General features: G+C 51.5%; 1 protein-coding gene across 1 annotated transcript in view; it reads left to right on the top strand.

The window, feature by feature from the left end:
• Positions 1-6,975: 6,975 nt before the first annotated feature.
• The window catches only part of FAT4 (FAT atypical cadherin 4), a 108,716-nt gene continuing 102,164 nt past the window's right edge, over positions 6,976-13,527 (top strand). The window contains exon 1 of the mRNA XM_071753875.1: positions 6,976-12,661. Coding sequence (XP_071609976.1) covers positions 7,352-12,661 — 5,310 coding nt within the window. The 5' untranslated portion in view covers positions 6,976-7,351. The remainder of the gene's footprint in view (positions 12,662-13,527) is intronic.

Here is a 13,527-nt window from a genome sequence, read left to right as displayed (position 1 = left end):
GTACCCTGCTGAGACCAACATCTGTGTGGACAATTAAACCCTTTTAGACTCTGGGCTGGGGAAACTTGGAGGAACTGGCCCTTTTCTACTGCATCCTCTGAAGGATTACAGATAAAGAAAAGCTTTTGCAAATAGCTGGGCACGTACATACTTACAAAGAGGTCCTGCTGATTTGTTTTTAAATAAATTTGGTTAACAATGAAGTTTTATTTTCTGAAAAATCCTTACTGATATTGGCACTTGGGTCTGAAGTGCAGCACTGACATCTTTGTTGCACACCCCTTCTGGAAGGAAGCCAGACCTAAGACAACAGAATAAGCAGCTGAACAAGTCCCTGGGTTTTATTCTTCAAACTTCACAGGAAATGATTTATCAAAACTTGAGTCACAATGACTCAATGAGCCAAAAGCTCATTATTCTACATTCTGCTTTTCTTCTTTAAGTGTCTTTTAGTTTTCTTAGCTTTTTCTGTCATTTAGGGGCGGGAAAGTCATGCAGAATATTTCTGCAAGGTATTTCCTTTAATAAAAGTTTATACCCGGGATTATATTTAAGAAAAGGTCTCCAAACAAGGCAGGATTCCAGCGTGGAATGGGCAGTTTAAACGTGGAGAAAGTTCAGGACATGTGGTTCTGTACAAACTGCAGTGCACACATTTATCAGGTTCTGTTTCACTTGGGGAAATGCCCACCAATAATTTTGGGTATTTCATTGGGATGTACAAATCCCCCCAGTGTATGTGCTGGGGTACAACTGGCTACAAACCTCAGCTGGGGTGGCAGGAGGACCCCCAGAGAGAACAGGACATCAGCTTGGTTTGGTTTGGGTTTTTTTGGTGGGTTTTGTTTGTTTTTTTTTCCCTGTAGAGAGTATACATTTTTTAATGTTATGCAGATCCTCTCAAATTTAATTCCTGCTGCTGCTTCCCAAATTATTGCCTATTAGCAGCTTGGGTTAAGCAGGTAACAGCCAGGGGTCTGAAGGGTGGGTGTGAGGAGCTCAGCAGCCTCTTAGCTGGCAGTGCCTCAGCAGCTCAGGCTGAGCTCATTTATTGGGGTTTATAAGCACAGCCCTGCAGAGAGGGCTGGGGTGGATATTTGGGTTATTCCAAGGCTTTTCTGGATGTCTCAGCAGCAGCTGACCAGAGGATGGGAGGATGCTGGCTGTTGCTTTTGGGTGATGCTTGGAGCTCTGCTCTGGTGGAGACAGCCCTTGAAAGCACAGAAATTATTGTAAGGTATGTAAAAAAAAAATAATAAAAATCTTTCTAACCAGACTTTTTCCTAGCTATTTTGCTTTATTCCCTGATTATACCCATGCTGAAATAGCTGCTATAGAAGGCCAAATTTATACCAAAATGTTGTTCTTCTGAGCTGCAGCCATTTTGATATCAATGGCTTCACTGCTCCAAATACTGCATTTGCAACTTTATGGGCACTTCCCTTCTCTTCTTTGAACAAATAGCATCATGGCAAGAGAGTCAGAAAAGCACTGCTTTGCACCAGGAGGGCAATCAGTAAGCTGCGGGGCTCCAAAGAACAGATTTAACTTTAAGATCTGTAGATTTTCAGGGCTCTTTTGCTGGGTAGTTATTCTGGTTTAGGTGATGATAATTCTGATTTAGAGACAAATGAAGCCAGGGTAAAGCCCCAGCCACTTCACAGAAACAGACATGGAGCTGTATTACAGATTCACTGGATTCAGGACAAATATTTTATTTTCTCAATGTCTCAGAGTCAGTAGTTGCATCCCATTATTAAACACACCAAGGAGGATGCTGCACTTGAAGATGCTTGCAGGAGGAATGAGATGCTTTCATCTACTTTCCCATTCCATATGTGAGAATAAAGGCTAAGCAAGAAATTAAAAGCTCTCCAAAGAGATTCTGTGGAAAGAAAAGGTTGAAATTAAGCTTCTGGAATATTAGCAAAATGAATGAGTAATTATCAAGCAGTGCTGTACGTTGCTGGTTCAGGCAATAGGAACTCGGGGTTACTTCTCAGCTGAACTCTGACATCCTGTGGATTCCCAGGAAATTGCAGTTTCAGCATCAAAATCATCCCTAGTAAAATCTGTCGATCTAAAACTGCTGAAATCATTCCTATTTTTCTTTATCCGTTGCAACTGTGTATTTAACAGAAGACAATAAACCCCACCTTTCCCTTCAAGTTTTGTAGTGGAAAATTCACAATTTTATTCTCAGACCTCGAATTTCTGATTTCTGTGCTAGCCTAGGGCCTTCTGTGGGGGAAGCAGATTCCCAAACGTGCCTGTGACAGCCCAGTCTGGAGCCTGATCTCAAAGGCTGCTCTGAGGATGCTCACAGTTCTCAAAAAAAAAAAAAATAATTGTCATGTTGCATCCAGGGAAGTCCTGCCAGAACACAGAAACTCTACCTCTGAGGGGCTTTACAGGCCAATAAAACAAAATGGCTTGAACTGGCACCCAGACATGGAGCATGGGCTTTAACAGTGACAACAAATAAAAGAATTGTCAAATATTGCTTTATGTAATAACAGGGCTGGTCGCATGGAAAAGCTCCTGGAGAAAGGTGCTCCAGGTCACTGATGAGGGAACCATTTGTTTCCTCCAAACACACACAAAAAAGAGGAATATATCCAAAAGCCATGGGTACTGTACAAGAACTGCAGCTCTCCTCTGGCAGCACCAAGCTGTGTGTATAGGAACCCGGGGGGGTTCCTGGTGTATCTCAGACACTCTGAGGTTTGGAGCAGCCATTGGCCTAATTTCCTCTGACTACAAAATTCCCCAGCCCGGTGCTGATGAGCATTAAATTGATTTGATGGCTGCTGCAGGTAGGAGTGCAGGAACACCTTTCTGGAGCCACGGGTGACATTTCTTTGATCTCTCATTCGAGTGCAACTAAAAACTCCTTCCTAGGAAGAACCCAGGTGACCTTCTGAACAGCCTCCATCTCCCCTGGCAGGGCTGACACGAGGCAGGTGAGAAGCTGAAAGGACTCTGATGGCACCTACCACAGCTGAAGCTGGGCTCTGGAGATGATCACAGAACCATTTAGGTTGGAAAAGACCTTGGAGATCCTGGAATCCAGCAGTAAACCCCACTGAGGTAAGTGTGGGCAGGATTCCAGCTGCCTGCAAGGAATAATGGAAGTGCCCAGTGCCAAGTCCCACATCACTCAGGAGTGTGGAGCATCCAGCGGGGCTTTTGTGGGCTCCTTCAGCTCATCAAATGCAAAACACAGAAACCTCTCTGCCAGATCCCCTGAGCTCATAACCACTTCCTATCCTGGCTGCAGGATAAAATTCTTTGTCTGTTGTAATATCTGGTTAGAAACCTGATACTTCTTAGGACTTTTTTCTTTTTCTTTTTCTTTGTTCTTTTCCTCTTTTCTTTTCTCTCTCTCTCTTTTTTTTTTCTCTTTCTCTTCTCCTTTTTCTCTTTCCCTTTTTCCTTTTTCCTTTTTCCTTTTTCCTTTTTTCTTTTTTCTTTTTCCTTTTTCCTTTTTCCTTTTTCCTTTTTCCTTTTTTCTTTTTTCTTTTTCCTTTTTCTCCTTTTCTCCTTTTCCCTTTTTCCTTTTTCCCCTTTTCCCCTTTTCCCCTTCTCCCTTTTCCCTTTCCTTTCTTTTTCTTTTTCTCTTTTTCTTTCTCTTTCTCTTTCTCTCTTTCTTTCTCCTTCTCTCTCTCTCTCTCTCTCTCTCTCTCTCTCTCTTTCTCTTTCTCTTTCTCTTTCTCTTTCTCTTTCTCTTTCTCTTTCTCTTTCTCTTTCTCTTTCTCTTTCTCTTTCTCTTTCTCTTTCTCTTTCTCTCTCTTTCTCTCTTTCTCTCTTTCTCTCTTTCTCTCTTTCTCTCTTTCTCTCTTTCTCTCTTTCTCTCTTTCTCTCTTTCTCTTATCTTTTTCTATTTCTATTTTTCTCTCCCTCTAGTGCTTTTCATGTCATTCATCAGCCCTCCACTCACTCCTTGACTTTCTGTGCCTTCCAGCTCAGCATTTCAGCAGCACCATCATCCACTTGAGGCAAAGCATCCTTAGCAATGCCCTGGACTTGCCAGCCAGTTGTGCTGAGCTGTTGGCACTGGACACTGAAAAGTCCCCGTGAAGCCTTTGGGGTGGAGTGTGAGCTGGGGACAGTGCTGGGATTAGATTGCTTCTGCTGTGCCTGGAGGTGGAAGCCTGATGAAGTGTTGGGCTCTGCTATCAACAGAGCTGCAGGCAAGACAAAAAGTGCAAAATGACCTTTTCTTCACTTTATTTCCATCCTTAAAAGTTATGGGTGGTGGAACACAGCCCTAACACTGGCTGAATTTACTTGTGTTAATTGAAAAGGGGTCAAAACTCCATCCATGATTGCACTGCCATGAGCAGAGCTGCTCAGGATTTATGCTCAGTCAGTGTCAAGCAGAAGCTGGCTTAGGGTGTCTCTGACATGGGACACAGAGACCAAAAACTGCAGAGAGGAAACAGCTCTATACAGGCTCAGTTTCCAGTGGGCTTCAGGGAAAACTCTGCAGACTTTCCCTCAGATTTAAGAGCTCTCTTCTTTTTTTTCTTCTGTTACACTCACGGTGAGAAAAACCCCAACTTTCGTAAAGAACCCAGAATTTTAGGTTTTTGAAGCAACTTCAGCGCTTCTACCAGAGATGGTCACAGTTTCCACAAGCCCTGGAGCAGCTTTCCTATGCCAACAAAATAATGGGTTTGGTTTAGCTTCAATCTGAATAACAGAGAAACTCTGCTGGGGATGATGAATGATTTTTCTGCTGCTTCCTACCTCTGCAAGAAGCATTATTCTAACTTACACCAGTGATCATCCCCTCTGACCCTTATATTCTTTTTTATTTGTGCATAGAGTAGTATGGATGCTTTCTGACGATTCTAAATTCCTCATCTAAACTGGGGTCACTTTTGTAATAAAAATAAAAGAAGAAAAAAAAAAACCGAGAAAAGAAAAAATTGCTTAGAAGTGCAGGGCAGCCTTTCGAGAAGACGCAGGGAATTTCTGGCTGGAAGCAAGGGTCGGTGCACGCCTGTAGGTGGAGTTAAATATCAAAGAACTGCAGAGCTTTCACAGCATTACGGGATCCAGGCAGGCAGACAGGACCCCCCATCCCAAGCAGCAGCTTCCCAATCCCACCCATTCCCAGCTGGATGCAGTGCCCGGGGATGGGGCTGGCTCTGGGCATGAGGCTCCTGCCTAAAGGAAACAGAGATTTGCAGGAGTTAATGGCCTGAAGTGATAATCTTTGATTATCACTTTTCTCCTGATAATCTTTATTTGCTCTCCCTCTTTTCATCACAACAAGAATACCCTAACCCTCACGATTTTCCAGCTCTGTTTCTCTACTCCTGTTACTCTAATCTTCCTTTATTCCTTCTCCTCTTTTCACCTAACCTCTTTTTGTCTTAGTTGCCATGTTGGCAAATCCACTAACAGTTTGTTGCCTACCTCACAAGGACAAATTAGCAGGGTATTTGCTGTTTTGTGACATGGCTACACTGGATTTACCTTACCAGCTTCATTGCTGCCTGCAGGATGGCTGACTGCTGTGTTTGCACCTCTGATTGCATTGAAAGGTTAAAAAATTCAAAATCAGACTTTTGCTGAGCCCTTGCTGGCCTCATGCTTGGTGGTGCCCGCAGGCAGAGGGGATTAGGGCTTCAGAGGTCATTTAAAGCACCTGCCTTTTGGGGATGAAGGGAGGCAGAGGCTTTTGGTCAGGGGCAGAGCTCACCCAGCCCAAGGATGCAGTTATCAGTATCACTGATATCTTTGTTATCAGTTATCAGTTTGGGTTGGAAGAGACCTTAAGGATCAGGTGACATCCAGTCCCTTGACATCATCACTTGACTGACATCACATCCCAGCCCCTGCCATGGGTCGAGAAGCCTCCCACTGGCCCAGGTTGCCCCAAGCCCCATCCAGTCTGGCCTTGAACACTTCCAGGGAGGGAGCTGCCACAGCTCCTCTGGGTAACTTTGTGCCAGTTTTTAAACTTCTCACCCCTCTAAAAAGTCTCTCCCCAGCTTCCCTGCAGCCCCTTAGGGTGCTCTAAGGTCTCCCTGGGGCTTTCTCTTCTCCAGGCTGAACAGCCCCAACTCTCCCAGCCTGGCTTTGTAGGAGAGCTCCAGCCCTTTTATCATTTTCGTGGCACTGTTGAGGACTCGCTCGAGCAGCTGGAGGTGTTGGTTTCCCGGAGGGAAGCAGAGGGGGAGAATCCCCTCCTCCCTTCACCTGCTGCCCACCCACCCACCCACCCATCCACCCACCAGCCCTGCCTGAGCCTCAGGCGCTCTTTGCCGGGTCCCCCTGAGCTTCTCGTGGGCCGGCACCCCCAAGTCCTTCTCCTCGGGGCTGCTCTCAAGATATTCCCTCCCCAGCCTGGATCTCTGCTTGAAATTGCCCTAAAATTTCCCTGGGATGCTCCCCCTCCCCCATCTCCCGGGACCCCCTCGGCCGTGGCTCCGTGGGGCCGGCAGGGGCCGCTGTCAGCCCGCGCGTGGCGTGGGGCGGCGGGACCGAACCGGACGGGACGGGACCGGGAGGAGGCGGCGGAGGAGAGTGCCGGGGCTGACCCGCACCGCGCTGCCGCTTGCGGGAGTTTATCCCCCCTCCTGCCCCCCAAAGAGACAAGCACCGTCCCGGGGGGAAACATCTCTCCCGCCCGCCACGTCCACACCGATGTGCGGGACAGGCGCGGCGCCGCTCCGCCCCAGCCCGGCTGCGGGGGGGTCCCCGCCGGGTGTAACGGGGAGGGAGCCCGGGAGGGCGCCGGGACCCCCACCCGGGAGGCCCGGGGGGAGCCCCCCCACAGCCCCCCAAATCCCATGTGGTCCCGTCCCCAGGTGCGCGGGGCGGGGCCATGGGAGGAGCGATGGGCGCGGTGGCCAATGGGAGGAGCCGGTGGCGGGGCGGTGGGCGGGGCGGTGGGCGTGTCGGCCAATGGGAGGCCGTGGGGGGGGCCGGCGGCCGGCGTCAAGAGGGCCGGGACCCATGAGCGCCGGGCAAAGTTGTGGCCGGGCGGCGGGGAACGCTGCGGGCCCGGATTACAAACCCGGCGGGGCCCCGCCGAGCGCCCGGGCATGGTGGTGGCGGCGGTCCTGGTCCTGATCCTGGGGGGGCGGCGGCGGTGGGCGCTGCTGCTGCTGCTGCTGAAGCGCGGAGGAGCAGGGGGCCACCGGCTGTAGCGACGGCGGCTGCGGAGGGGCGATGCGGCGAGGAGCCCCCGGCCGCCCCCCAGCCCCGGAGCGGCGGCGGGAGGAGAGACGGAGCGTCCCGTGAGAGCGGCGGAGCCGCTGCTTTCCGCGGCGGGGCAAGGCGAGCGGAGCCTCGGTGGGTGAGGAGAAAGGGGGGGAAGCGGGAGTGGGGGGAGATGGACCCCCGGGGCGCCATGGGCCGTCCCCCCGCCCTCCGCCGGACCCCGCCGCTGCTGCCGCTGTTGCTGCTGCTGCTGCTGCTGCCGCCGCTGGGCGCCGCCGCCGCCGCTGAGCCCCGACAGGTTTTCCAGGTGCTGGAGGAGCAGCCGGCCGGCACCTGGGTGGGCACCATCGCCACCCGCCCCGGCTTCACATACCGGCTGAGCGAGCACCACGCCCTCTTCGCCATCAACGGGACCTCGGGCGCCTTGCACACCCGGGCTACCATCGACCGCGAGAGCCTGGCCAGCGACGTGGTGGACCTGGTGGTGCTCTCCAGCCAGCCCACCTACCCCAGCGAGGTGCGGGTCCTGGTGCTGGACATCAACGACAACGCGCCCGTCTTCCCCGATCCCTCCATCATGGTGACGTTCAAGGAGGACACGGGCAGCGGGCGCCAGCTCATCTTGGACACGGCCACCGATGCCGACAGCGGCACTAACGGTGTGGACCACAACTCCTACCGCATCGTGTCTGGCAACGAGGAGGGGCGTTTCCGGCTCAACATCACCCTCAACCCCAGTGGTGAAGGAGCTTTCTTGCACCTGGTTTCCAGAGGCGGGCTGGACCGGGAGGCCACCCCTACCTACCAGCTGTTGGTGCAGGTGGAGGACAAGGGCGAGCCCCGGCTGCGAGGGTACCTCCAGGTCAATGTCACCATCCAGGACATCAACGACAACCCGCCTATCTTCAGCCAGACCCTGTACCAGGCGCGGGTGCCTGAGGACGCCCCGGTTGGTGCCAGCGTTCTTCAGGTGGCCGCGGCCGACGCCGACGAAGGCACCAATGCTGACATTCGCTACCGCCTGGAAGGAGGCGATGGCGGCGGCGGCGGGGAGGGTGCTGGCGGCCTCCCGTTTGAGGTGGACCCCGAGAGCGGGGTGATCCGCATCCGGGAGCATTTGGACTACGAGCTGCGGCAGCAGTACTCGCTGACGGTGCAGGCCACGGACCGGGGGGTGCCGGCGCTGAGCGGCCGGGCCGAGGCCCTCATCCGCCTGCTCGACGTCAACGACAACGAGCCCCGGGTGAAGTTCCGCTACTTCCCGGCCACCTCCCGCTTCGCCTCCGTGGACGAGAACGCAGCCCCCGGCACGGTGGTGGCCCTGCTGACCGTGAGCGACGCCGACTCCCCCGCGGCCAACGGGAACATCTCCGTGTCCATCCTGGCGGGAAACGAGCAGCGGCACTTCGAGGTGCACAGCAGCAAGGTACCCAACCTCAGCCTCATCAAGGTGGCGGCCGCCTTGGACCGCGAGCGCATCCCGGCCTACAACCTTACGGTGGCCGTGGCCGATAACTACGGGGCCCCTCCGCCGCCCCCGGGACCCCCCCAGTCCTCCCTTTCCCCCGACGGGGCGGCGGCGGCTCCCGTGAGCCGCTCGTCGGTCGCGAGCCTGGTGATCTTTGTGAACGACATCAACGACCACCCCCCCGTCTTCGGGCAGTCGGTCTACAGGGCGAACATCAGCGAGGAGGTGCCCCTGGGCAGCTACGTGCGGGGCCTGAGCGCCACGGACCGCGACTCGGGCCTCAACGCCAACCTCAAATACAGCATCGTCTCGGGCAACGAGCTGGGCTGGTTTCGCATCAGCGAGCACAGCGGGTTGGTGACTACTGCAAGTCCCCAGGGTGGCACCAGTGGGCATGCTTTGGGCATGTCCGTCTCCAGCGGGCTGGACCGGGAGACTGCTTCTCAGGTGGTGCTCAACATCAGCGCCCGTGACCAAGGGGTGCAGCCAAAGTTCTCCTACGCACAACTGGTGGTGACCATCTTGGATGTCAATGACAACAAACCCCGCTTCAGTCAACCCGAGGGCTACCGGGTGTCCCTGGCTGAAAACTCCCCGTCGGGGACTGAGATTCTGGTCCTGAGTGCTACGGATGGGGACCTGGGGGACAACGGGACCGTGCGGTTCTCCCTGCAGGAGGCTGAGCCGGTGCTGGCAGCAGTTGGCCCCTCCTCAGTGAGCCCTCGGCAGATCTTCCGCTTGGATCCTGTGTCGGGCAAGCTCAGCACCATCTCGCAGCTGGACAGGGAGGAGCAGGCTCACTTCTCCCTGCAGGTCTTGGCCACGGATTTAGGCTCTCCCCCCCTTTCTTCCGTAGCCTACGTTAACGTGAGCCTCCTGGATGTGAATGACAACAGTCCCGTGTTTTACCCCATTCAGTATTTTGCCCATATCCAAGAGAACGAGCCAGCTGAAACGTACGTGACCACGGTGTCAGCCACCGACCCCGACTTGGGACCTAACGGGACAGTAAAGTACAGCATCTCAGCTGGGGACATCTCCAGGTTTCAGGTACATGGCCAGACGGGGGTCATCACAACCAAAATAGCTCTCGACAGGGAGGAGAAAACTGCTTACCAGTTGCAGATTGTGGCCACTGATGGTGGCCATCTTCAGTCGCAGAACCAAGCCATTGTCACCATCACTGTCTTGGACACCCAGGACAATCCACCCGTTTTCAGCCAGAGCATCTACAGTTTTGTTGTCTTTGAAAACGTGGCCCTCGGTTACCACGTAGGCACCGTTTCTGCTTCGACCATGGACCTCAACACCAACATCAGTTACCTGATTACAACAGGTGACCAGAGAGGGGTGTTTGCCATCAGCAGGGTGACAGGGCAGATCACCACAGCGAGCATCATTGACAGGGAAGAGCAAGCATTTTACCAGCTGAAGGTGGTTGCTAGTGGTGGGGCAATAACTGGAGATGCCACAGTCAACATAACTGTCAAAGATCTGAACGACAATTCCCCACACTTCATTCACGTGGTGGAAAGTGTGAATGTGGTTGAAAACTGGAAAGCTGGGCACACAATATTCCAGGCCAAAGCTTTTGATCCCGATGAAGGTGTTAATGGTGTGGTCCTTTACAGCCTGAAGCAAAACCCAAAGGGTTTGTTTGCAATCGATGAGCAAACGGGTGCTGTAAGCTTAACAGGGCCCCTGGACATAAATGCTGGCTCTTACCAGGTTGAAATCCTGGCCTCGGATATGGGGGTGCCACAGCTGTCCTCTAACTTTATCCTGACTGTCTCTGTCCATGATGTGAATGACAACCCACCTGTGTTTGACCAGCTTTCCTATGAAATCACCATTCTGGAGTCGGAGCCGGTGAATTCCAGGTTCTTTAAGGTGCAGGCTTCCGACAAGGACTCTGGAGTGAACGGTGAGATAGCTTACAGTATAAGGGAAGGGAATACAGGGGATGCCTTTGGAATCTTCCCGGATGGCCAGCTGTATATAAAGAGTGAACTGGACCGTGAGCTTCAGGAGAGATACCTGTTACTGGTTGTGGCCTCTGACAGGGCAGTGGAGCCGCTCAGTGCCGCGGTGAACGTCACTGTCATTCTGGAGGATGTCAATGATAACCGGCCCTTGTTCAACAGTACCAACTACGTTTTTTATTTTGAAGAGGAGCAGAGAGGTGGGTCGTATGTAGGTAAAATAAACGCTGTGGATAAAGACTTCGGGCCAAACGGTGAAGTCAGGTACTCCTTTGAGCACATGCAGCCAGATTTTGAGCTGAACACGGTGACTGGGGAAATAAGAAGCACTCACCAGTTTGACAGAGAAGCTCTCATGAGGCAAAGGGGAGCTGCAGTATTTAGTCTCACGGTAATAGCAACAGATCAGGGATTGCCAAAGCCTCTAAAGGATCAGGCAACTGTACAAATCTACATGAAGGACATCAACGATAACGCTCCCAAGTTTTTGAAAGATCTCTACCAAGCTACTATATCAGAACTGGCAGTGAATCTGACACAGGTTCTGAGGGTTTCTGCCTCGGATGTTGATGAAGGGGTTAATGGGTTGATTCACTACTCTGTAATCAAGGGAAACGAAGAAAAGCAGTTTGCAATTGAGAGCAGCACAGGCCAAGTGACCTTGGTTGGCAAACTGGATCATGAGGCCACGGCGTCCTATTCCCTTGTCATCCAAGCGGTAGACTCGGGAGTGGTTTCCCTGAGCTCAACTTGTGTCTTGTGCATTGATGTCTTGGATGAAAATGACAATAGTCCTTCCTTCCCCAAATCCACCTTGTTTGTGGATGTCCTGGAGAACATGAGAGTCGGTGAGCTCGTGTCATCTGTCACTGCCACAGATTCTGATTCAGGTGACAACGCTGACCTCCACTATAGCATCACAGGGACAAACAATCATGGGACCTTTAGCATCAGTCCCAACACTGGTAGTATTTTTCTTGCAAAGAAGCTGGACTTCGAGACACAATCCCTATATAAGCTAAATATCACTGCAAAAGACCAAGGAAGGCCACCACGGTCATCCACGATGTCAGTGGTAATACACGTCAGGGATTTTAATGACAATCCTCCTAATTTTCCCCCAGGGGACATCTTCAAATCTATTGTTGAGAACGTTCCTGTTGGTAGCTCTGTCATTTCTGTGACTGCTCATGATCCAGATGCAGACATTAATGGGCAGCTAGCATATGCAATCGTTCAGCAGATGCCAAGGGGAAATCATTTCCGTATAGATGAGGTGAGAGGGACCATATTCACCAGTGCTGAAATAGACCGGGAGTTTGCTAATCTCTTCGAGCTAACGGTCAAGGCCACTGATCAGGCTGTCCCCATGGAGACCAGGAGATTTGCTTTGAAGAACGTGACCATTTTGGTGACAGATCAAAATGACAACGTTCCCGTGTTTATATCTCAAAATGCTCTCGCAGCTGACCCTTCGGTTGTGATCGGGTCGGTACTGATGACAATTATTGCTGCAGACCCTGACGAGGGTGCCAATGGAGAAGTGGAGTATGAAATAATCAATGGGGACACTGAGACCTTCATCGTGGATCGCTACAGTGGGGATTTACGAGTGGCATCAGCTTTGGTGCCTTCTCAGCTCATCTACAATCTCATAGTTTCTGCCACAGATCTTGGCCCGGAAAGGAGGAAATCCACCACCGAGATGACTATAATTCTCCAGGGGGTTGACGGGCCTGTCTTCACTCAGCCAAAATACATTACCATCTTAAAAGAAGGTGAGCCCATCGGGACAAACGTGATCTCTATTGAAGCAGCAAGCCCACGGGGCTCTGCAGCTCAGGTGGAATATTTCATCGTCTCCGTGCGCTGTGAGGATAAGAGCCTGGGGCGCCTCTTCACCATCGGGCGCCACACGGGGGTCATCCAGACTGCTGCCATTCTGGACAGGGAGCAAGGAGCACGTCTCTACTTGTTGGATGTTTATGCCATTGAGAAATCATCTGTTTTGCCCCGCACTCAGCGAGCAGAGGTAAAGCTTTTATTCAGCCCTTATTTACCGGTTTGCTGTCTGAACGAGCCCTTTCTTGTGTTTGTTGATAGCTCTTTTACAGATGGTAGTGCACAGCAGAAGACCTGAAAGCTAGGTCTGCTGATTCATTAGTTAACAATAATTTCTCAATTAGCACACCTCAATTGTTCTTCTCAAAGAATCTCTCTAGAAATCAGAGGCTTGGGTATAGTGCTTAAATTTGGCTACCGTAGGCACAGTGTTGGTCAAATAACTTGTAGGTACTAGATACTTCAGGTGCTAAAAGCCCTAATCACAGGCACTTTTGAGTTTTGCATGCCTTCTCATTTTAGCAGTTGTTAATTATTTCAAGTATATCTATTTCTGTGTGAATGATGAGTGAACTTGTTTCACTACAGCTGTCGTGTCAGTATTTATCTGAGAACTGGCCTCTAGAGGATGTATCATCCAAATGTATGCTCTGGTTTCTCAAGTCTTGGATGTGCTTGGCATCCCTGCCTGGTTTGGTCCTTGAGATGAGTCCCTTCATGCTTCTCCCACCTGGGTTACTTCTTTACCCTCACAGAGGAGTATGAAAATGGTCTTGTTTCTGTGACAGATGGTAAAAGTGTGATGTTTTAGCTGACAGCATTCCTTATCACAAAGCCATGTGCCTTGGTGTTGACTGAAGGGTCTTTACATGCATGATGAGCTTGAGGAAAAATGTCTGGAACATCAGCTGGGAAGTACAGATGTTTTATTTGCTCTTGTAATTGACCCATGGAGCTGATGGCTTATGCCATTCTTGCTGTCATTGGTGGGAAGACTGAGTGCCATGGGTTTGGTTTAAGTTCACCATCTTCTGGAGCTGCCCTCTGGGTTTCATT

The sequence above is a fragment of the Heliangelus exortis genome, chromosome 10, assembly GCF_036169615.1.
Source record: "Heliangelus exortis chromosome 10, bHelExo1.hap1, whole genome shotgun sequence".
Classification (NCBI taxonomy): Eukaryota; Metazoa; Chordata; class Aves; order Apodiformes; family Trochilidae; genus Heliangelus; species Heliangelus exortis.
The sequence above is the reverse complement of the archived record's forward strand: the minus strand, read 5'-3'. Positions and strand labels throughout refer to the sequence as shown.